This window comes from Pelecanus crispus, chromosome 1 (genome assembly GCF_030463565.1).
Source record: "Pelecanus crispus isolate bPelCri1 chromosome 1, bPelCri1.pri, whole genome shotgun sequence".
Classification (NCBI taxonomy): Eukaryota; Metazoa; Chordata; class Aves; order Pelecaniformes; family Pelecanidae; genus Pelecanus; species Pelecanus crispus.
The window spans coordinates 195757448-195782881 of NC_134643.1; the positions used below are offsets into that span (position 1 = coordinate 195757448).

The 25434-nt window shown below is 40.3% G+C and overlaps 1 protein-coding gene across 1 annotated transcript in view; it reads right to left on the reverse strand.

The window, feature by feature from the left end:
- The window catches only part of CAB39L (calcium binding protein 39 like), a 43780-nt gene that overhangs the window by 13253 nt on the left and 5093 nt on the right, over positions 1–25434 (reverse strand). Inside the window, exons 2-4 of the mRNA XM_075719091.1 lie at positions 21557–21705; positions 10064–10228; positions 5332–5450 (exon numbers count right to left, since the gene is read on the reverse strand). Of these exons, the coding sequence (XP_075575206.1) occupies positions 5332–5450; positions 10064–10228; positions 21557–21658 (386 nt within the window). The 5' untranslated portion in view covers positions 21659–21705. The remainder of the gene's footprint in view (positions 1–5331; positions 5451–10063; positions 10229–21556; positions 21706–25434) is intronic.

Genomic DNA, 25434 nt, shown 5'->3' on the forward strand with positions numbered 1-25434 from the left:
CAGCAGCTCCCAGCCAGAGCACTGTACCCAGCTTCAGGATCTCAGCCCAAAGCTAAGGAGCAAACGCACAGATAAGGCTGCCAGTGTTTCCCATTGCAAACCTCTGCCTTCGCATGCCAAAACACATTTTGGTGTAAATGTGCATTGCACCTCCTCTCTGCGGAAAGACTGTGGGGAGCGCATAACGTTTCAACAGACCTCTTTCACCCCTTTAGATTTATGAGAAAGCAAAACCCATACAATACAACAATCTCCATTTTCAGATCTAGTTTTGAGCTCCTCAGTTTATCCAAGAAAAATATAACACCTCATGACCATCCATCACCTCCCACTCCTCTTCTAGAGAGCGTCGCTCTAGAATATTAATGTCTAACAAGGAAGGTAAGAAGAGTCTATCCAAGCAGTCTACACAGGATTAAGCTTTCTGTAGCTCTGAAGATCTTTTCTGCAGTTTAGGAGGAATTCTGCTCAATCCCTCCTCTGCAGAGGTTATGACATTGTTCAGGAGACAAGTATTCATTCCTCAAGTTACAGTTCTGTCATGGCACATGCGTTGCAATAGCCAGGAGCCAGCACACTTCTCCATCTTGGAGAGGGAGGGAGGGGGGAGGCAATTCAGATCATCTTCTATATCTATAAAGTCTTGATTTCTTTAAAGCCAAAATTAATCTGAAACAAAGCTGTTAGAAACACAATTTAAAACAAAAAAAAAAAAAGGAAGGATGAAATCCAGCAGTCAGGAAGGACTTAAAATGAACTTCTTCCAGTAATCTTCAGTCATGTGAAAGCAGTGAAGTCCAAGGGGACAGAAAGCACACTGTTTCAATAAGCTGGTTATACTATATCAGAACTGTGTATTATCACCCAGAGCTTATCAGCATCGTTTTTCCTTTGCACAATTAATTCCTATCACTAGGCCAAAAGAGAAAGAAAAAAAAAAAAAGAAAAAAGAAAACCACAAAATGCCATCTGTGCTGTAAGTGAGTGGGCCCTCAAATTTACCACCAGCTTGCAATTTAAAAGAATGGTGGTGTTTTGCGAGCATACCAGAGCTGCATACTTCAACCTGATGTCAACAATAGTTGGCTTAATGAAAAATGAATTGCTATTCCAAACAGGCAAATGAAACTTCCCACCCTCAAGGAAATGCAGGCACTCAAGCCCCTGTTTGTTTCCTTTTGGGAAACATTTGCAAACATGTATTTATAACTCTTTAGACAACAGAGATTCGCTGATGTTTTCCATTGAGGCGCACCTCTCCTTGACTCCATTAACAGGAATACTAATTTTCAAGCAAAAAGAGGCGGGGTTGCTCCTAGGAGTGCAGCCAGGAAAATATTTAATAGTTGGCTACGGAATATTTTGGTTGGAGTAAAAGCAAATTACATTGTTTCCAGCACAATAACTTTATAACACAAGTATCAACAGAATCATTCTTAGTCAAATGCTCCATTATCTGGAAGTGGGTTATGGACCTTTGGCTGTTCACATAAGCGAGGGAAGTTGGGTTTGGCTCCTGGAATATGCCTGGAAGAAGTTTACAGGCTGCCTGGTCATAGCTGGCATGTTCTCTGCACCCACATTTACATGCAAAGCCACCAGGCAGGAATGATAAAGATGTGCTTCAAAATAACTTCTAATGAGTAATTAGTGCTCTATGCTGACATACCCCTGCAGCAGAAAAAAATATAGAGTTCTTCTCTGTTTGGATGAACTTACAACCTAAAGAAACTCCCATATACTGACTACCAGGGGCAACCAGAAAAGGAAATAATGGACTTGAAATATATCAAAATACTTATTGTGGAGGCTGAAAGAGGCAAGACTGAGAGCAGAGATGCATCTCAGCGCAAAGGGAATCATACTTGTGTGGCTAGTGCAGAAGACAGTACAAGGTAAGGAGCACAGGCAGGAGATTAGGAAGGCATCGAGCCTGGGAGACATGAGGTCTTGACAAACAGCACTAACTTCTATAGCCCGAGTCTATCCTTGGATGAGGAGTTTATCCTTGGATAAACTCAAGTGGAATTCTGCAACTTTAGCCAATATACCATTAAACCTTTAACTGCACTGTGATATGAAGAGATCATCACAAAACAGATTGGGGCAGTGACTGAGTGCATTAAATAGCATGTAGCATAATATATATTCACAAAGGAGCTTACAAATTTGTCCCTTGTGAGAAACAATGCAAGTGCCACAAACTTCAAGTCCTTTACAGTCATGGTACTAGAGGGAAAATATTTTAAATTACAAAAGACCAAAGTTATTTCTGGGCTAATGCAATATGCTGACACCGGAGAAAAATTTGGTCCAAATATATACACCAAACATTGTATTAGTCTGAAATCCTATTCATACACAAAGCATGCACACACAAAAAATAAGATACTATTAAAGCAAGTGCTCATGCAGCAGGAAGGTCAATTAACCTACAAAAAAAAAGAAAAAAAGAAGCAGTGAACTATGTGCTGTATGTTTTTCTGAAGCTGAGAAGCTGGAAGGAAGTAGCCAACAAGTAAAACGAAGCCTAAAATGTAAGAACAGTTATCTCAAGCTGGCAGTGCTGCTGGAGTATTAGGCAGGAAACACTGGGCGGGAGCTCTGATTCAGGATCCTTCCCACTCAACAGAGGTCACATTATGCAATGAAAAAATCAACCTTTTGTTGATGCTGTTGGGAAATTTTGCATCCAACACAAGTAAAACAATGACAAGCCTTCACAATAGTCCCGGGCTGTTTGTTTTATAGTCATGGTTGAAATTTTTTTTTTCTCTCCAAATAATGTCATATAACAAACACTGAATGGTACAAGCCAGCCAAATCCACTCTCCTTTCCTTTAAGCAGATTTTGATATCATATATTTCATTTAACTTCATCCTCAAGTCACGTTTTCAAGTGGTGGTGCCTAACATGAGGTGCATGTTTCCCAGTCTCATAGCTGATTGCACGCGAGCACTACACTCCGCCTGCACACAGCAAGCCGCAAGTTTGGGGCCCTACCCTTGCTTTAGGCATGTATTTAAGTATCTTTTTTAGACAGTCCTGGCAGCAGGACATAGGCAGGTAAGACAGCATTGCATTTGACATCATTACGCTGTTCTGCAGCAGCTGCTCCAATACCGTCAGGGCTGGATACGTCTTCTGGACTGCTGCTGATGAATTCAACAGCACTTTCTAACGAGAAACTCCAGAAATAGCAATTCTGACACAGGGCAGTGCTGCAGAGACATAGCCAAGAAATCAAGAACGAGGAGCCTGAGGACCAAACTAACATGGACACGCTGCTGCACCCAGCAATCTCCAAAAAAGCACCTAAGTGATACCATTTAAATACACCCACTGGCTCACGTCACCTACACTAAAATGTCTGTCAGCAGTACCTATGCATAACATAAAATCTTTACTATCATCTTAATATTCTTGCTTGTTACAGGTGCCAAAGAATATCTGGGACATGATCCAAAAATATTTTTTAACTTTATTTAAAGCCCCAGACATATGGTAGCGATACATGCGCAACTCGCAAAAACAAAATGAGTGAAAAAGTGAGGAGGAAATCACAAAAGCAAAGACAGAGAAGAGGGAAGAAAATTATTCTGTCTATATATGAAATTGAAAACAGTTGTACAACTTAACAATGACTGAGAGAATTATCATCACTGTCCTGAAACAACTAGTTTGAGGTTTATATAAATGGTGAATTTTAATGTACAAATGAAACCAAAATCCATTTAACTAGTTTACTGGTTTCCTCTCTGAGGAAGCTGGTATTTAGCAACACAAAACAAGTCAAGAGTTTCAAAAAACTAAAGCTAAATCACAACAAATCACTGTACTTGTAAGAGCAAGACCTAGCTCAGCCCAGCCACCTGCCCGGGCTCCCCACCACCCTGCCTGCGAGGAAGGCAGCGAGTCCACACCTCCTAACACAGCAACCAAGAGCTTTGCCACCACGTTCAACCACAAGCTCACAGTTCTTGAAATCCCTGGTACTGACTAGTTCTCTTGGTTACTTTTTTCCCTGCTCAGCTGTGCTGAAGTGTGGCCAATTTTGAAAGAAATAACTATTTTAGAGAACTCCCGTGCCTATCCGTCTCCTGCTCGGGTCTGCTCCTGGGAGAGGGGGGACGCTGAAGGGAATTTTACTGTTAGGGCTGCAGCCTTGTCATGCACAGACCTTAGATGGTGCCTAAGTATTTTCTGAACTCTGGCTGTGGAGCAAATGGTAAAAATGCAAATCTTAAGCCTCAAGAGCAAGACAGGCATCTAAAAAAATTTACTCTCTTAAGAACCATTAGTTTAAAAGGCTTATGTCATGTTTTTGAATGGCTGTTGCTAGTCTGACCAAACAACTACTATGAGAGTCCACGTTGTTGCATACTGATCAGCTAATAAATGCACTTATTTCTACATCAGTTCTTTAATCTCAATCACATATATTCTGCTTTCCTTAGGGGAAAAATAAAAAATCCTGAAGTTTTGGCTTCTTTGGCTTCTGTGGTTTAGAAAACCACAGAAAACTGAGCAGAAAACAGTAGACTTCAAGGGTTGGAAAAGCAAAGCTTCTCGCTGAATGGATGGTGCTTTTGGCCAAAAGTAAAGGGGACAGAAACCTCAAGAGTTTTAGGCCAGCACTCGTGCACTCCTGAATGCAACTGCAGCTGATGTCCTCTCTACACAGCAGTCTACTCCCGCTCCTTGGCCAACTTACCTTGGGAACCACTGGGTTACAGCTGACCACTGACTCCCTCAAAGGTTAAAAGACCAAAAAAAAAAAAAAAGAAGTTTTAATGCTGAAAATCATGGAGTTCATTACTGAATTAATTTAAAGGTGAAGTTCACATGTGGCTACAAGCATGCCCCACAGACACAGCTATTCTTTTTATGCATTTTTGCTTCTCTCTGTTCTACCGCATGGTGGTCCAGCATTTGACTCCAGTTATTTACAGACACCACTATAAGTCACTCCTGCAATGCAAAAAAGTCTAAATTAAACTCAGCAGTCATCAACAAAGCTACACAAGAGTTTAGGGCAAGAACTGAAGTACAGATCATGTGGGGAGCAGTCAAAAACAATCAGCACATACTTATTCCAACATGAAGTTTGATGAAGAAATAACGGCCAAATAAAATAATCCAGTCCTTAAAAAGTATACAGTTAAGAAGAAAGAAAGTCAATATGAAAGAAACAAAATAAGAAATCTGGAACAAAATCTGAAAATCCTTTTTTTTTTTTTTTTAAAACTAAAAGTGAGAAAGTCGATCAACTGCAATGCCAGCATGTTCCAGGCAATGCTCTTTAATGAAAATCAAATTAAAGCACCCACCCTTTTAGAAGCATGAATAGGATATGTGGATGGGCACTAATGTATTCCACGGTAGGGCTGCGTGTGCCAATTTGTCTTCTCAAGATGTTGTTAAATATCTGGGAAACGTCCTTTTTGCCCTGTTAAAGAAGCAAAATACATCTTCAACTGGAAAAACAGGAACAAATGACCATTTACTATAATATCTATTTAAAGTAGAAATGAAATTGAAAACAAACCAAGTCAGTCTCTTTTTTGGGCTCTCTGGAGTCACACCACCTCATACTTGCTGTTTCTTCAATGCCACAAGAAGGCTTCCTCCATCGGGTGGCTCTGAAGACTACTGATCCCCCCCACTCCCATTTATACCTCTCTCTTTCTAAACAAAGATGTGCATCCCCCTTATTCTGTCAAGCAAGTCCCTGGCTATCTTAAATAGCAACATTAAAGTACCAAAAAAGCAAGTCACTACCCTGAGGCAAACATGTTTTTGCAGTGTGTACTATTGCTCCTACAGCCTCCAAATTTAAGCTGTCAAGCTAGTACCAAGTACACTGCCCCACAGCCCAGACTTACAAAGCTAAAGCTTTTCATTAGTCAAATGCAATCAATGCCACGTATGATTGCACTTTTGAAAATCAGGGTTAAATTTAAAACTGCGGCCATTATTTCACCATGAAGAATGAAATAATTACTACTGATAGAAAGGCTGCATCACGTACATGTCTGCTTCAGTCACAACTAAGATCTTTCACTTTATCCTAATTTTCTCCTATACACACATCTGCACAATCACATTTTGTCTACTAATGCTTCCCCATGCAAACAGCTTTTCAGAAGGCCCTTCCAAACTATGTTCTATTCAGCCACAGGGTTTGCCAATACATCTTGCATTAGAAGTCCTCTTCCTCCCCATCCGCTTTCTCCCCTGGCCACAGGAGACAAACTGATTTGTGAAATTAATGGAGGGGGGAGACTGCTGCACTAATGACCAGTAACCAAGGCACTGAGTCAACAGCAGGACACTATGCACAGGGCAAGCTAAAGCAAAAGGTTACTTATAATCTGTACATGCTCATTGATCTGTCTCAAGGGGACAAACATTCCTTGGAGGAGAACTTATTGAACGTTTGAAGCCAACGAGCAGATAGTTTCACACAGAGGGAAATTCCCTGGTTTCACCTCTACAAATAAATCACTGCTGAGAAACATGAAATATTCTGCTTTCCTACTCATTCCAACCCAGCTGGCTTGGAGACTCAGGGACTTGGGGCATTAAACAGAAGAATCAAATCAGAGCCAGCCAGTCCATCTGCCTTTGTCTGCAACACTTTTGACCCTTGGACATTCTCTTAATTAGACTAATTCTTTATAATAAAGTCGTCCCATTCTCCCCTATCTTTACAACACCCGTAACATATGTCTGGAATCCTGTGATCCCCAGTGGCTTCAGCAGTTACTCCAAGACAAAAACAATCCAGAGAGAGAAGAGCTGTTGAAAGGGCGAGGTGAAAATCGCCAAAAATTAAGTGATCCTCTCTGCTATGCCAAATTTGATATTGGTTACTTAATATAGGTGCACTGCAGCATTATATCCAATAGCAGAGAGGAGATACATATACCTATATGTATCTCAGAGAGGAGAGATATATATATCCAATTATATCCAATTTTCTAGAGACCAGCAATGGTGAAAGCCAGAGAAGTTGGTCTCTCTGGGTTCTCCTGGAGGGAATGGAGGCAGATAGGAGGGAACCAAGGCGGACTTCCCTCACCACCAGACATCTACAAAAATTGTAGGAATACTTTTGCAACACTTGTTACTTGGATCTGTGATTCAGTTTTGCCTTATAATGAAATACATATGGCCACTGAAGCACAAGATAAGGCAGCATGGAGAGGAAGTGGCTAGACATGAACAAAAAAACTGCAAAGGATGCCATTATATCAATAACAAATGGCATGATACCTATACCATAATTTAGCTCCTGTTTCAAGACAAAGTAAGGGAAAGGTTCTAACATCACCAGTCCTGGGCTTGTGGCTATTTACTACCTCTTTTAGTGGCTTTACAGCTTGTGAACCATTAGGCTTACATGCAGCTAGTAACATTTTTTTTTTTTTAGTTGATTTTTTTATGTATGTACACTTTCCTCAGTTCTTCAAAGTTCAACAATAAATTTAATATTCTAAATTTCAAAAAATCCAGTCCGATCTTGATTCTGGGCTCCTGCCCAAACCCAACTTTAGTGCTTCATAACAACGTCATCACCAAAATTATATCTTGTTTCTTGAGTGGCAGAAGCAATAAGCCTGTGTTTTCTATAGACGTGTGATGGATGTATGCAAGTGTCCCCTACACGCACGCACACCCCCAGCCACACATGCTGTAAGTTTACTGGCAGATGAAACACAAATGAGACAGGACTTGAGTCTGTGCTTCTGCCTTTTTCTCTGTGCAGGCATTAACTCGGGCCTCGCTCCTCTAAACAGCCATCAAGTTTCATGAAGTCTTTGAAAACACATCTTCAAAGGAAGTGCAGCTGTGCAAAATTGGGATCAAAGTCAGTAGCAGGGTTGGTGAGGAGGAGACAGGGAGTCACGACAAAACAAAGTAACCTACATAAACATTATTCCCTTCAGAAATCAGATTTTCAAGTAATTTATGATTTTGCTTTCTACCATTACATACAGATCAAAAAATTGATGTGCATGTTATAAAGTGATGAAATTGCTTGTTCAACAAAGAAACCTAAATGCCAACTGTGGCCTCCAATATAACAAAATCGAAGCAGAGAAGTTGATAAACTGAAAAAGTCAATGGGAATATGAAGACAAAGCAGCACATGCTCTTGCTCTCCTCTTGTTCAATGACATTTTGTTTCTACTGTTTTGCCAAAAGAGTATGTATAACAGCTTTGCTAAGTGATTGAAAAGGTTTTATCATGGGAAAATCTATTTTGCAGTAAGAGTTATTAGAATTGTTTGTAATAACAGTAATTCAGCAACAAATTAGGTATTTCATTCAGTGCTTGCATTTGAAGACTGCCCGTTCAATATGCCCATACAGAATGTTTTTAACAAAAGCAATACAGGCTGTCAGGTAACTAAAAAAATGCAGCAGTTTCCCTTCTGTGGTGTATTTGCTAACAGTATCTTCTCCTCCCCCCTCTCCTTTTTTCTTAAAAACAAATAAATTACTAGAATTTTAGGGCTTTGGGTTGGGTTTTTTGTTTGGTGGGGGTTTTTTTTGTAATTAAGACACTTAACAGTAACCAGGGGTGGCAGGGAGAAAACAAATGAAAGGAACTTAATAAATTTAGCATTAAAAAAAAAAAAAACCAAAAGCCTCCTGAACTTAAGACCTGAGGAAGAGTGAGAGAACTCCACTAACAACATCTTCAAAAATTAATAAAAAAAAAATTAATCAGTCCCTTGAATCCTGGCTTTACTGGGGGTGGAGGGAAGAGGGGGAAAAAGAAAACATAAATATCCCATTATTCCTCCCTTTCATTTATTTGCAAAATGGAAAGAAAAGTAAAGTAACAACAAATAACCTCAATAAGGGGAGAAAACTTCCGCAAGAAAGTCACTCCCACAAAAGGTGGCTCTGAGAGCATCAGATGATCTCTCCAGGGAACTGATTTTTAAATTCAGTGTCTGCCCTGCCCTACACATTGGGTACTGCTCATGCTTCAGACCTCAGTGGTGGAGGTTTGGTTCCGGGGAGCTGCGGATTTCTCACTGCTCAAAGATGCTCAGACACTTGTGACAATTCACCAGCGCCTGGGAGCCACAGAAATTGCAGAACTCATAACAGCAGTCCCTGGGGACCGCTACCCCAGCTGACCACAGACCACAGGAATAATATAATGGCCTGCCAGTGACGAAGTTTCTTCCCAGTCCCTACCAGCCAAAGGTCAATTCAAAGGGTTTATATTTATCCTGAATTGCTGCAAACTTTTCTACCACAACTTTTCTTCTCCTTATTTATAAGCAAGTTCAGTTGTTTTAGTAGTTTTCTACTAAGTTTTCAGCTTTAACAACAAAACTGGCAAGGAGTTCCATGGAATATATAATCTTATATATAAATATATAAAATTAAATAATCCGTATATACGTATATATTCATATTAATCTTTCTGCTGGCAAAAAAAGTTACATTCCTTTCTTCTTTTAATCCAAAGAATTAAGTAGGGGCAACCCAATTTACCTTGACGCCTGCTGTCAGTTTTTAATACCTTTTTCAACTCCTTTCCGCTCAGCTAAACCATCCTGATTTTTTTCAGTCTTTTTCACATGAGATTTTCCCATGCTTCCAATTATTTTTATTCCATGTCCCTGGACTCCTTCTAAATCGGACACACTTCAGAGATGGCAGTTGGCTCTAGTTGCACTGTCCCAGAGTAAGAGGTTCATCACTGCAGCTTACAAGGTCAATCATAGAGAGTATTCTCAGCATCATTTCCTATCTTGTTTGGATATACCTGGCAATATTTCTTTATTGGTTTTGTTTTGATAAAAAAAAAAAAAATTAAAAAAACCCAAATCAGATGCATTGCATTTGCTTCCAGTATATGAACATGTCTATCAGGATACTGACCAATCTACAGCAGCTACTTTCTTCAGCATGTGAAAATGTGAAGAACAGTTTCGAAGGCAATAAAATTATTTAGACTTCAGAAAAATACAGCTCTACTCACTGACAGAGCTGAGACCAAGGAAATTAAAAGGTTTATGGATGCTGACTTACCTCAAAATCGATCAGCTGCAGGTTGGCAATAAGCGTCACTAGAAGGCCACTGTTATATAGCTCTTGTGCCAACTGAGCCACAATTTCTGTAGGTGGCTCCTTGTCTGTGGTCCCACACAGAATTTCCTTCATGGCCTGCAGAGATTTTGACACTTCCTCTGATGCCTGTTCACCAGCAGATAAGGGTTTTATTTAAAAAAAGGAAAACAGAAAAGAAAAAAAAGTGGTTTATCTTAAAAGACAAGCAGTTCAAAACAAAAGCTTCTAACCGTACCTACAATGATTGTTATCTATTGTAAAATGGTTTTAATAATTTTATGTAATCACTGAGGCTGGAACATCCACACCAGATCCTGCAGGTTCTACACAAGCACACAGCTATATTCAATTTCAACATGGCACGCCATTGCTTACAGACCATGGGCATGAAATAGGGGCAGGAGTGCCATTTCCAACCGGCATCAGCAAGATCCTTTATGGGTTTGGAGACAGGCACTGCCCTGCAGAAATAGCAGCACTTTCAACATCGCTATCCCTGTCCTCCCTAGGGGGTTCCATTGACACATGTGGGGCAAGAGGTGCCAAATGGAGGTACCGAACTGGCCAGCTCCTCCCACCGGCAGGGTGGCCGCTGTGCTGCTTCTCCATCAACTGCTTGCTGATGGACTATCCCAGCTCCTCTACTGGTAACCCAAATAAATCCTTGTACCCCTGCCAGCTTTGCATTGCCACCACCTGTTTCTCCTCATCACGTGTGGTTTGAGCCAGCATCTTCCGCAAGGGATTTGCCTACTGAGCGCAGAGGCATTTCAGTCTCAGGTTGGGAAATTAATTAAATTAAACAATTTGCTTTAGTAAAGCTCCATAGCTGCCACCAAGCCAACTGAAGTAAGTCATCTTTTGCTCCCACCTAGCGTATACTAATTCTGTGCAATGTTTCAGGTACCTAATATAGAGGACAAATCAGGAATTACCTTACAAAATATCTTGACCAGAAAGCTTACAATAGGAAAATGAAAGACAAATGCATATAAACAGGTAACAACTTAGCATCTGTGGCAGTCAGGAGGTTTAAATCAGGTGTGAACGATAACGTCCCACTTCCCAAGGGAAACGACTGCTGGCCACAGCACAGCAGCTCTGGCTCACACTCTCCTCCCAGGTTTGCTCCACTTTGTATAAATAAAGACTCCATGGAGCAAAGGTGTTATTTTTTTGTGTGTGTGCGCTTTAAATCCCACTTGCTCTAGCTATTGGGGCTATGGAGGCAGTGGCTCTTTCTGGGTCGGGGTATATTTAACACATGTGTGACCTGCAGCAAGGCTGGTTCGATTTTTTGGCAGGGAGTGGGAAGGAAGTAAGGAACAAACAGGCTTGAAAGCAAAGCTCAGGATGATAGCAAAGTGCCAAGCAAGATGGCTAAAGATGCTGAAGATAGGACAGCATTTCACATCTATATTGCAAAACGTATTTGAAATTAGTGTTCTGTTAGCTTAGCAGAGGGGAAAAAAAATCAAGGCACACACAGAAAACCCAGGAGTCATTTGTAAAAGCTTACTAGACATTAATGGATGTTCAAAGCCAGATCAGTAATTTCAATACATCTCTCACATAAACTGAAAGGAGAAATGTCATACTTTCAAATACCACCCCACCAATCTGCATAAAATAACCCCACAGTGCTCTGGAGAGGCATCTCTCAACTACTGCTGATCTCCCAACACTTTAATACTGATTTAATTCACAGGTTTTATTCACTAATGTGAATAAAAATCCTAGAAAAAGCCTAGGAGTCCTTAAAAAAACAATAAAAAGCCACTTTCACATTGCATCTACCTGGAAGATTCAAGTATTGATTTTGCACAGCATAAAGAAATGTTCTCCCCCAGTCTGTTTGTACCTAATCTCAGTTTTCTGCTAGTTGAGATAGGAGAGCATGAACGGCATGTAAATGAATATGACTATGTGATAACTTTAACCACAAAAGAAGTCTTGTTTTTCCTTACCGTCACTCAGCAAAAGAGCCTATTTTTACCTCAAATGTTAGTGGTATGTCACAAGAGATATCCCACAGAGTACAGATGGGATTAACAACAGGGGTGCTATCTTGGAAACTAAAGTTCTAAATCTCTATCAGAGCTGTGCAAATATTTTCATATCAGAGGGAAAAACCCATACATTTTTGGCTTTTCACCCAATCTGCTGGGCAGGGTGTGAATATCTCTGGCATTCTGTGGTTAAAAAAAAAAAAAAAAATTAATACCTTTTCTTTCAAGTATATGTAGTCCTTTCTGATATGTAGAAAAATGTTTGCAAGACTCAGCTTTAGGTTTAATTCTGAAAAAGGAGGCCAAAAAGTAAGCCACTGCAGGAGAAAAAGAAACTACAGAACACGGCGGTGTTGATGGGCACAACTGGGCACCACAGCTGTATTTCTCTAATCATCTGTCATCCCATCCGCTCATCTTCTTGGCTTTTCTACATGCAATTTACGTTTCGTGTTCAACTTCCTCCCCCTTCATATCCTCTGGATAGCCTGTGGTTTGACATTCAACCCGCCACCAAAAGCTATTCCCAGACAAATCTAAGGACCGCTCTTCTGTGACTATCCCTCATAATCTATCTGGAAGAAAAACATAATCCCGATAAACACAGATTCTTAAATTAACAGCCACTTCTAGCCTTCGCTTTGACATTTCCACTTAATCTTACAGCAGTTTAGAGTAATACCCTAAGTACATAAGCACTGTTTCTGGGATGGAAACTTGCTCAAGACTCAGGGAAAAAAACAACAAAAAAAAAAGACATTCCAAGATCCAAAGACCCAAGATCTGTCCAAAACAAACAACAAAGCAAATACATTCACTTGAATACATGGAAAATACACGATGACAGAAACATAGCTGCAGAACAGCTTGTCATAAGAAGCCAGACTGGTTCTGACCCCCTTTCGGAAAATTTGCAAAAGCCAACAAAAGCCTCACTAAGACACCCTTCCCCCAAGACACCCTTCCCCCCAACAATGCCACAAACAGACTTTCAGTAACAAAAAAAGAGAGATTTGATAGAAACTCCAAAGTCTATTATGACTTCCATACTACTGTTTATTCTCCATCAGTGGCAACAGCAACAACAGCAAAGTGCTGCAACCCTCACTTCAGCAGAAGTTATAGAGCAAAAGAAAAAAGTTCATGAAATATCTAAGCACTTTAAGCCATTTGTCTCATTCTTGCAATTAAGCACAATCTTCTTTCCAGAAGATTTTCCTTCTATCCTCTAGCTATGAGTCCTTTACATCATGACTGAATTTATGCCATTGTATTTAGAGAAGCTGGTGTGAGCAGAGGGAAAAAAAGAGGGAGAAGAGATAACTGAACACAGAATCCTAAACAGAGCAGCTTATACATATTACATACAAATGTCAAAAGTGGGATATGCTGAACTTTGGACAATTAAAGTTGCAGACAGGGACAACAAAGCACAAGATGAAATGCAAGCTGATTCCCAGCATGTGCATCAATTTAACATTTGTGTTGCTGTCACTGCACAGATGTCAGGATCTTGACCTCCTAAAGCAACTCACAGGTTTCTAGTCTACAGGCATCTCAGTTCACACTGTTCAAACTTGGGAGGATCCATTTCCACCACAGAACACTAAAATTCAGGGTGGACACATAGGTAAGTCACAAATGAGTTACAAGGTTGATTTGCAATAGCTGTCTAAGGGGAGTGAAGGAGACCACAACCTATACAGACGTGTGCAGCAAAGGCAGCTTTTTCAGTGATGGCCATTACTTCTCTACTTTGGCCCAACACAGGACTAACAAGTTATTCAAACAAGAAATAACTCTTTATCCACAGAACATAGTTTACAGTGACTGGCAATTAACAAGAGGTTTCTGGGCCCATTTTGAAATACAACATTTTGTGTAAATGTTGAAGTCTAACAATTCTTGGATTACTTTGCTGGACTAGATGACATACCATAGCCTTGGAGCTTGAAAGTCCAGTGTAGATAAGCTTATATAACTTCTCTCAGTTAAATTATAAATGTGCTCAATCACCCTTGCTTAGAAAGTTGCGAGTTTGTCAGCATTAATGTGTCTCTCCAAACCAACCAACAGCTTCGGCAACGAGACCTGGAAGCTTTACGAGCTGAAGATCTCAAGCTTGTTTTTCTCATAGATCAGTCTTGTCATCGTTGACTTATGGGATCATAACCCAAAGAAAGGAGCTTATGAAGACATTATTCCCTGAAATTCTATATGAAAAAAACCAAAAATCTTCCCTGAAAGACCTCAAGACTCTCCTCTCCACAGTGTAACACACATGTGAAGACCAGCCAATTTTATTGCAAAGGTCCAGTCTTTATTAAAGAGTGGGTAACACTACCATGCCTATCCCAAAACATTTCCATACTCCAGTGTTGATCTTCCTTGCCTACAGTGCTAATATTGGGTTCTTCAGTTTAACTTGCTTTGCCAGGTCTAGAAGACGATTTCTGAGTTTTATCTATTTTTTTTTGGACTGATCTCTACAGGAGGGCCAAAGCGCATGACAATGTTCTTAGGGAAGTAATTTAGCATTATTAAGAAATGCTGTAAACCAGTTAAATTTTAGAGAGAAATATATTCCACAATTATACAAGACAGTTCAATAAGGAGTTTCTTGTTTTTTTCATTAAGGGATTAAAAATAAATCCTCCAAGTCTTAAAATTTTTCTGTTCTTCTAAAATCTTCCAGAGAGATTTTAAAGAGTAGCATGGAAGGCTAAAACAAAGGTCTTATCTGTTGTTTACGCAGAAAGCTGAATTTTTATTTCCATAATCACATGAGTTGGGACTTTCCATACTCGAAGGCTAAACTGTTTTATCTCCAACACTGCTTGTGCATGATATAGCAAAATAAACAAAGATCTTCTGCTTTACAAATCAAAATTTCATAAAGACAGTTTTTGAAAAACCCTGTTAGCACACCACAGATACTTTACGAAGAGTCCAACTTCAACAATTTAAATTTCTATGTATTCCAACTGACTTAATAAAAGTTACGTCTACTTACAAACCTTCCCCTTCCCCTCTCCTTAGCTACTTACGGCAATTTCACATTTATCTTAAAAGTGCCAATATTAAGTGCTCATGATCCAGACCTATTATGCTTGCCAGAGAGACAGAGAGATGGATCTCCTTATGCAATGTAGATTCATGGCACCTTTCTACTCCTCTCCAAGGCAGATTACAAAAAACATAAGGGGGAAAGTATCAGGCCTTGAATAATCAACAGTCCAAGCTCCTACACCTGAACTGCAACATTTCAAAGCTTTCAGGTTGTCTCTATTTTACCTCTGTTTCACCAACAGGTTAGAGGTTTCACACATATGTACATATGTTACAGGTCAGAAGGGCTTATTCTTACTTTTATTCATCCAAGGACTTAATATAACATTTATGACCAACCATAACAGTGAAAAAAAACCAGATTGCATGAACTTTTTCCACTTTTCCAAACTCAGATGCCAAATATACATAAGAAAAATACAGGATGCCTGACATCTGGCATCTGCATAGCGATCAGGAAATCCTCAATTGTTCACAAGGATATGGCAAATAGGATCGTACAGCTTCTGTTTGTGTACCTAGCATATTTCCAGGGCAAAAATATCTTTCTAAGCTGTTGCTACCTTGCACAGCAGCAGACAGTAACACACACAGATGCCTGCCAGCATGATGTTAAATACTCCAATGTGTGATTCGGTGAACTGCCAGTACTCCACACTATATGTTACAACCAAAACCACAAGGCTTTGTCTTGTTTTAGCTTATAGTCCTGCTTAAAAATATTTGCACTGTGTGATCCAAACCAATTTTTCTCCTAAGAGAATAGTGCCAATGCAACTCTTTCTACGTGCAACTGTAAGGACTCCCAAGGAGACCCATTAGCAGAATCAGTATCCAACATCTATGTAGCTTCAGGATCATCCCAGCTGACTTATTCTTGGTACAATTTCATGCTAAACAGATAAATAGGAACAAATTGTGGACATTTTGGATCAGGAGGCATGAACTCTGTCATTTAGCAAAATATTATGGCCTAGTACTCAAGGAAGCTGGCAAAGACAATTTGGCTAAGCAGGCACAACAGGGAAACGCCTTTTAAAAGGCTGTATGATTAAATGGAAGAGACAGGTTTGCCCCACCTGGACACAAATTACTTTCCCACTGTTAATCCTGCTCTTAAGACAGAACTAAAGGTCGTAAGGTCCTTAAAAATAAAAAAAAAAGCAACCAGAAGAGACAGGTTTTAAACTCTTGGCACCAGCACCTGATAGTTTCTGGAGTTTCTCCCATCTCTAGAGCTGTAACAGGCCTTAGCAGAACAGGGAAGCTGAAACATGAAACGCTCCACAAAACCACATGCAGAGCTAGAAGAAAGGGGTGCCAAGCCCTTCTTATCTCACTCCCTCAGTTTCAGTGTGCAGCAATGAAGTCGAAGGCAATTTTGCAACTGTCTTTGGCAGCTGCAGAATCACATCCATGGGTATTCGCATTCACAGTAGTCACGTAACTGTTCTTCCATGCAAATGCACATCACATCCGCCACATGCACCTCATCCTCACACACAGGTCCCCCGCCGCTTTATCAGCGCAGGAGTGAGTGAGGTGAACAGGAGCTAATAATGGCTTCATTGTTGCTAGGTAAAAAAGCAGAATTTATTGATATAAATATTTTTTCTGGAAACCTTAAAGTCTTTTAACTGTAGCTTTATTTAAAGGCTCTCCTGACCCTTCTGAATGGTACCTAATTTGTTACAGTGCATGGAGACGAAACAGAGGACAGATTACAGTGACCTACTCAAACAAGCAGTCTCGTTAGATACATTTAAGTGGAAGGGGAAGAAGCTAGACACCTCAGGTTATTTTACAACCAGCTTCACTATGTTTCTGAACACTGACTAAGGCCATTGCACCCTGCAGTTCTGACTGCCAGGAAAACACTCAGCACGGTGCCCTGAACAAGCTCTAACTCACCTGGGCTCAGCTTCCACGACAAACCCAAGCCTTGGACCAGCTATGCCAGAAACTGCAAATCTTTCAGCCCATCTAGGCCAAGCACAAAGATTGGGCCAAGTTTCATCTGACCCCAGATCTGTTTGCTATTCTAAATTAAAAGCCTGTGACACTTTGAAGGCTTTCGTTGCAGAGCAGGTTCAGAAAATGTTACCAAACCTGTAGGCACCGCAGATGGCACTGACTCAGGGGTGCCGCACCCGAAGGTGTTTGGTTAGCAGCGAGAGGGTGATGTGTTCAAGGGCATCCTTCAGTGACATACTGGGTGCCACCAGCACTGCTTTGTACTGACCGGACTCAGCGGCTGAACACAAGACTTCAAAAAGTCGGGATGTCATGCTGCTTTTTTTGTGAGGTGCATCCTTTCTATTAATGTTATTTTAGAACATCCATCAACAAAAGACACGGCAGCATATCAGTAATAAATGAAGCAGTATGACCAGCATGTCACATGCTGTCCATTCTTCCTCAGGTCCAACAGATCTGTCCACCTGATATCAGGTTTTCTCCCCTCTTGCTCCCTATTTACGTGCATCCTCCAAACGCTACAGGAGCTCGTGCCAGAAAGGAGGAAGAGAGTGTAAGCTCTGAAGGCTTCATTTCCTAGGTATTTAAATATTTCCCTGCTTTTCTAACTAATTCCAGAATGGGTATTTCTCATTAAATCCAAGCACAGTTTGGTTCTACATGACTCAGATTAACTTTTTATGGTATTTATAGAATTCTGTAATAAAATGTAATTAATTGTTCTTCACCGCATCAAAGCCTGAACAGGATGTCTGCAACTGTACATGTAACAAGAACACCTTACTTATTTCAGATGTTGGAAGAGAGAAGGATGCTTGATAAAGAAGGCTTTAGTCCACTTTTCCAGCTCTGTCTTACCCTACTTAATCCTCTAGTTGTCACATTTGATTTGCCAGTGCTGCAATACCTTCATTAAAATAGATGTTATTTTTTAAAAAAATTAAAAAGAATGTATTAGAAAGAGCACTTCAGAGGAAGAAGATCCATGTGTGGTGGTACTTCTCAACCTGTGGTCTATCAACCATCAGTATGTAGCTGAGAAAATGGCAAAGCTTTAAGCACACATATATCCATGCAAGCAAACAAACAAAAAACCCCACCTATAAAATAAAAGTAAGAGCCAAGCATTCAACTTAGCCTATTTTTTAGTTGAGAGTGTTTAAAAAGCATTATGGCAACACTATACACATTAATAGCTTTAAAAAAAAAAAAAGACACGTGGAGGAACTGAGTCAAATTCAATCCTGATCTAAGACAACAGAGGCTAGTGCAGTCAACAGAGTTCAGTTCAACATCTGACTGGGTCCTGTTCTATGACTAACAAAAAGCATCTTTAAGAAAGAGTGCAGACTTCTGTATATTATGCGTGTACATGGAAATGCATCTTGGAAAAGATGTGTAATTGCCTTTGTACTTATAAGTGATTTCTCTGCATCCTGTCTATCAAGCTGTGTCCTCCCCCCTCTTCCCATTACTCAGAAAGTCTTAACTGATCTGCTGTAAAGCTCCCTCTACCTGCTTACTACATAGCTTGGTAGGAATGACCATTTCTGCATTATCTAAAAACATCCCCTCTGAGGCACAGACGGTTCTTGCAGAAAGTTGCACAAAACTGTATTAGAAGCATCAAGCCTCTCCCTGTCCGACCTCGCGCCCCCACAGCTGCCCAGGGCAGCTTCACCTCGTATTTACGATTTCTCAACTGGGAAAGGAAACAAGGAGGTTCTCCGCCAGCCCTGCAGTTAATTTAGGCTTTGCCACACTTCCCTGCCAATTCTGGCTGTATTAGCAGCTTTTAGCTGTCTCAGCCCACATACCACACTGGCTGTGCTACAATAACAGCGCAATTGTCACCGGATAAATCTTCTTGCTTAAGCATCTGAGGCAAGTCCTAGTTGGAAGCTATTCTGCATGCGAGCAAAATCGGGGTGCTGTGGAGTTGTACCCCAGAAGTCCTGGGAACCTCGGTTTTACGGTGAGGCAAAACGGCACCTCTCCAGTTCACGTGGAAGACGACAAGGAGCCAGAAATCTGAAAAATCGGAGAGCCCCAATTCCCAAACTTCTGCGTTCACAGGCCCACAGGGTCCAAAGACAGCTCTGGGATATCCAGCATCTGTGGCTCTTGCAGGACCCAGGCCTCTGGGCCCTTTTATGAAAGTGTGACACATTTCATCCCCCTTTGGAAATCAAATTGGAGGTAAATTTAAAAATCTTGCCAGGTTTTGAAGAGCACAGAGTGCAGCACTGCTCTTTGTTTTTCTTTGCTTTTGTTTTCAGTTAAATTTCTCTACTCATACTCATGAAAAGACAAGATGTTATTCATTAGTATTACTAAGTGAGTAAGCTTTGAAAACCTGTGTGCCATTGAAAGTCTCCCCATCACCTTTTCTTCTCCAATTCAAAATGCAAACAACACTTCAAAAACAGCAGAAACCTGTACGGATAGTAAGAGATGTGATGGGGTGATTGTTTTTGCAAGTTATTTTTCCTGCCATTTTTTAAAGTTTATCGTTGTCACAGTACTAAAGATACTCCTTATGATTTACTTCCCTGAAGTCAGAAGAACGAATCTGGCTATTTTCTTTAATAGGTATTTATTTCAGCACAGCTCAGTGTAACACTTCAGATGAAAGGCAGTGTTACTGAGGAGTCTCACATCTTCCCTTCTGAAGGGAGAAAGGCCCTAAGTGCTTTCTCTACATTGCAGCACAAAGTCCTCAGTCAACAAGGCACATACAGCATATGTGTAAATATCATCCAAAACCCAGTTGCTTTCTTCACTTTCTGCCTTGCTGCTGAAGCGACTGCCTTGTCCCCCCTCCCTCCTCTCCCCCGATCCCCCGTAATCACCCCAGGAACAGCCTCTATCCCATAGTGATAAAGCTATAAAGCAGACAATACTGAAAACCAACCTCCTCCTGTAAAAAAGTGTCGTTATTAAATTTGCAAGCTGTTTCCATCCTAATACGCCGCAGGAACGCTCCCATATCTTTTGCTTTGTGAGGAAAACACACACCAGCTGTTCCAACTTGTATGAAAAATTTACATCGAGTTCTCGATTTTCTAAGTCTGAATTTCTCCTCCTTTGTCACTGACACCCAAATAAACAAACCAGCTCAAAGCCAAAAATCCTCAAAACCACAACTCAGAGGAGTCATGCTGCAAAGCAAATCGAAAAGAAACCCGAGCCTAGAGCTTCTGCTTTGAATGTCTTCTTTAATCAGGCTCCGAAGGATGAATTCAGCAGGGGAGGGCAGATTCTGTTGATTTATTTAGTTACTTATTTTAAGTGTTAGTTCAGAGTCAAATTCTCTCAGTGCTCTTCAGTTAACCGAAGGTATTTCAGCATGAGCCATCAAATACCAGAGGCCTCCCTGAAATCCGTGTGACTGATCTTACATCATTAACACATTCTGAACTACTTGCTTTGAACCAAAAAATTTCAAGAGGATTTCACTAAGGGTGTGAAGGGCTCTGTGCCTACGTTTTGGGTTGGGTTCGTTTTAATACAGGCTCTTGCACAAGGTGGGGGAAGCACAACATGCACACACAAACATCAGCTGCACGAAAACTGTGTTAATGTCACTTATCAGCTATTTCCATTTCCACTGACATTCAGTTTTAGCCTAAAATTAGTTTGTTGTTAATTAAAATCATATACTTCTACTACAGTAATAATATAGAGGGCCAGAGTCCCAGATGAAAAAAAAAAAAAAAAAGTTATTTGATTTTATGTAAGCACAAATTCCTAATCGGGAGCATTTTGTATGCTGGGGTGCATCTTTTCAACTGGTCACTGGAAAAGTGGCAAAAGTAGCTCAGGTCTGTGTCAAAGAGTTAGAGGAAAGCAGTAATATTAGCAAAACCCTAGCACTGTAATTAGAATACAAGTAGCGCAGCTCATTTAGGAAGCAGTAGCACACAGAAGACTGGAAAGGATTGATACAGTGGTATCTCTTTTATATACATCTGAATACACACAGGTTTGCTGGTTTATGCGAGCAATATTCATCAGAATCAAGTTTTGCTCTGCGGGTACCTACACATTAATTGGCAGTCTCATTTGTTATCCTGCTAAAACAATTAACGGTGTAATAGTTTTCAAATAGCCTTCCAAGCTGTTTTGTTAGATGCATTACTATTTGAAGTAGTAGGAGATCACCCTTCATTTTGGCTGAGGCTCCTGGATCTCAACATTTTCTTCTTGACCCCCAGATCTGTTGTACTTTACTCATGCAAAACCCCCTGATTTCAGCAGGACCGTTCAAACACAAAGTTATTTACATGTGCAAGTGCTTGCAGAACCAAGGCAGTGAGCAAACACAATTTTATTCTCTTTATTTTACTGTTTCCCCAGCATAAAAACCTTACTGGTCTTCTACAACATTACCTCATACCTTGTCTGTCTTTTTTTCTTGTTTTTCCAATATGGCCATGTTTTCTTTCAGAATTTTCACAATCTCAGCAGGATTTTTGTGAGATTTACTAAACAAAGGCATGGTTTTTCTTCACCTGGATTTCTTCCTTCAGGATAGAAGAGGACTGCCTTAAATCAAACGAGAAACAAAAATAGCTTTTAAGGTTTATACGAAACTGCAATAAAACCACACAAAGACATTATCAACAAGAAAAGGTTATGCCTCAGGCACTATATTTTGCTTCAGCTACTCAGTAGAGCAGTAGAAGTTCTCACATACAGTTACTACAAGTTCATCCAGGATTCACAAGCCACCATTAGCACGTGGAAAGCAACTACTCAGCACCTGCACAGGAGCTGGATGCTTCCTAAAGCCCCTGGACCTACACATCAGCACTCCAGCCAGTCTATGCCTATGTCCAACGTTTTTTGGACACTGCATATCTGGCAGGCTCCACTAGAGTTCTGATAGGGGTTTCTGCCAAACTTCACCGGTTTCATCACAATGCAGATAACTAACTGTAGATGCCAGCGTACCAAAAGTGTCCTTTGTTCAGAGCATCGCAAGGTAAGGTCCCAGCTTCTCCACCATCGCTCCTTCTTCAGCTGCTTTTCTTTTTCAGCCTAAAGCTTCTCGAGAAGAAGCAGCTGAAGTTACCCCCTAAGTCTGACAGACGTCAAGAATCTGTGGGTCTGATCTCACTTGTGTAAAACATTGCCTGAATTAAATAAAGAACAGAGGATCAGGCCCAAATATGGACACAAATGTTTTCATGACATTTAAATGAAAGACAGCATTTTAATGAAAATGGTTTTGTTTGTTTAATTTAAAACATTCTTCCTCTGTACGGTTAGAAAGGCAAATACCACATCACTGTATTTATACATGAAAGAAACTAAGTAGCTTAGTTTCTGATCCTACATAGCATTAAGTTGTGAATTCCCATGGGTTTTGCTGAGGGTCTGATACAAAGATCTACTGAAGTCAATGGACAGACTACAGATGGGAATATGCTCTGGTTAAGGCAGTACCACTTTCCAGGGAGAGCACAGCACCATTCTGGACTGCATTCTAGTTTGTACAATAACAAAGAAGAGGTAACAAAAGGGGGAAAAAAAAAAAAAAAGCAAAAATAATCTCAAACTTTCATCTCTTTCCCCAACAAAAGACAACCATCACCATCCTTCCCCATGCACATTTGCAAGATTAGTTGTGAAAACATAAATATATACACAGACCATTTCAATCTCCTTATTCTTCAACTTCTACAATTTAAAGAAAGCTTTATACAAAAGGTTTGAAAGGAGATAATTAAAGGAGCACAACACACTCACAGTATAAAGAAGAAAACCCAGCGGTCCCAAAGAACCCACTCCTCTCATGCTTCGTTGTTACTACTGACACGCTAGAGTCCATCAGGAAGTATGACCCCATTTGCGCCATACATCCATGTGTTACCAATCCCCAAATATCCTATGGAATTAATACCCAGATTAGATATGCATTCTTTACAACTATAAATAGCAACCATACAAAACAGCCAAGTACAAAATTCAAACCATAGAGGAGGACTTTAAAAAAATAAAAAAAAATTTAAAAAATCTATGCAGACTCTGTCCTAACGTCTTATTAAAAACATTTCAAAATATTTTTGCAGATTATCTTTACAAGAACAGTTTCTGTAACATGCAGGAAGTATTTTTAAATGTGTTATTTAAACCAAAAGTTCCCTTATAGTGTCCAGAGTAGGTGAAATTGTATATAGCTTCTCAATTCGTGCTAGGTCAGTTTTACAGGAATATTTTCATGTTCAACATCTGAAAACTCACCACTTTTGGATTTCCATTTTCAAGCTCCTCACGGTTCAGTTCAAAGACATTTTTATTTCTGCAGTTTTGGCTACGTAACCTTCACTCCTTGGCTGAGCTCTCAGCTGCAGAGTCCCACTCCCACGGAGCTCACAACGGCAAGATTTGGCAGCACCATCCAACTAGCAACCGAGCAAAGTCACACCTCAACCTGACAACGTGCAAGACTGATGACTGGGTAAACTAACGACTAACTCATTTGGACACGTTCAGCTACATACAAGCACTGGCAAGGACTGGGATGCCAATATTATACAATAAATTTGTTTAAATGCTGCTAGCAAGCACCAAGCACCCCATAATCCCACACGTGCTGCAATTAGAAGATTAATAATTCACAACACACTTCAAGAAGGACCTGATTCTGCATGTTTTTATTATCCATGAAGACACAGCATGAGGATGTGAAGATGCAAGAGAGAAAGAGTCTGAGAGCAGGAGCTTAACAGGCACGTTGCATTTCAGAAAAGAAGTATTTTCACCCAAGGCGGGGTAGGTTTATTCAGATTGCTGAAGTCATCCCTTCATCTTCCCCTTTTAGAAGTTTCCACACAAGAAAAAGCAAAGGGGAAGATAATTTGATTTTTAAATTGAAGTACTTATGAGCTAGAGGTTCTGAGATTTAAAAAAAAGATAAAGTCCACTTTCTACCTGAAATGTTGACTATAAATTATAAACACCTTTTCCTCCCAGAAAGTAACTTACATAGCTGTCTAGAGTATGATGTCTGTATTTAAATAATCACTAATTTTGCCATAAAATTCCAACAGCCAGGCTAGCACTTTTCCACTGTATAGTTCCAGTCTCACCACTAAGTCACCACAGTACTGCTCAGTGATAAGATACCATTCTCTTCACTTCATACCCTACCAGTGTCCTAGTTGCAACAGCAAAATCGCCAATAATAGAGCAGGAAGGGACTCAAGAGACTGTTTAGTTCATCGCTCTGCTGAACAGAGCCAAGTCTCCACTTTATTTATCAGTCTTGCATACAAAGCAAAGCACCCACTGTATGCAAGTGGAAGGAGACAGAGAGAAAAAGGGGAAGAGCCCCAGATATGCATCAAAGAACGGATTTATCCCTTTTCAGGACACAGTTTTTAAATTAATCAGTATCTGGCAAAAGATGATCCTTAACTTCAGAAAATACATACTGGCAGCTGCAGGTTATGGTCCCTTTTTACTTCTCCATGCAGGAATCTCCTAGGGGGCACGTGCTGAGATTTGGGAGTTGTACTCCTTAGTCTTATGGCTGACTATTCCGTAAGACACATGGCAAAACAAGGACTCCTCCAGCTTTGCTCCTCATGACTGGATTCTCCAGCATCAAAGAAAGCATGAGCTCTTGCTAAAGCTCTTAACACAGCTGGGCATTTCTGCCCTGTCCTCCTCCTTGTATCAGCTCTCTGCTCTCTGAGCTTTACTTGGAAGGTATTCTCTTTGGTAGAGGCACTGATTTGCTTTAAATTCCCTATTCCTCTCATCACTTATTTTCAGTCCATTTTTTTGGAACTCTGTATTTTCCAGGCATCTAGCCCTCTGTCAAGGTTGCTTGAAATTGGCCAGTAAGTTCAAAATTTACCATGGGAAAAGAAGTAGGATGAGAGACGGACAGTGTGACCACATAAGCTTCGTTCTTTCAAGAAACCAGTCTAAAAATAACTGGAGCACAAAGATGAATGACAACTGAAGAGAATGCAACACAGGCTTACCAAAGGCAGCTCGTACTACAATCCCTTATGAATATATTTTTAGACAGAGAAAACACAGTAGAACCGATGCATCTGACATGGAAATACAGTAAGCTGAATGTAATAGAAAATAAACTAGTTGAAGGAAAATTACCATGTAAAAGGAGACTGATCGTCCAAGAAGGTAACAGCAATTTGGGGATGGGATCTTATTTAGAGAGGCACGGGAATTAAGAGCCTACCCAAAAATTGTGGTGACTCAAAATAGGAAGATATTATCAACACAGAAGAGGACTGG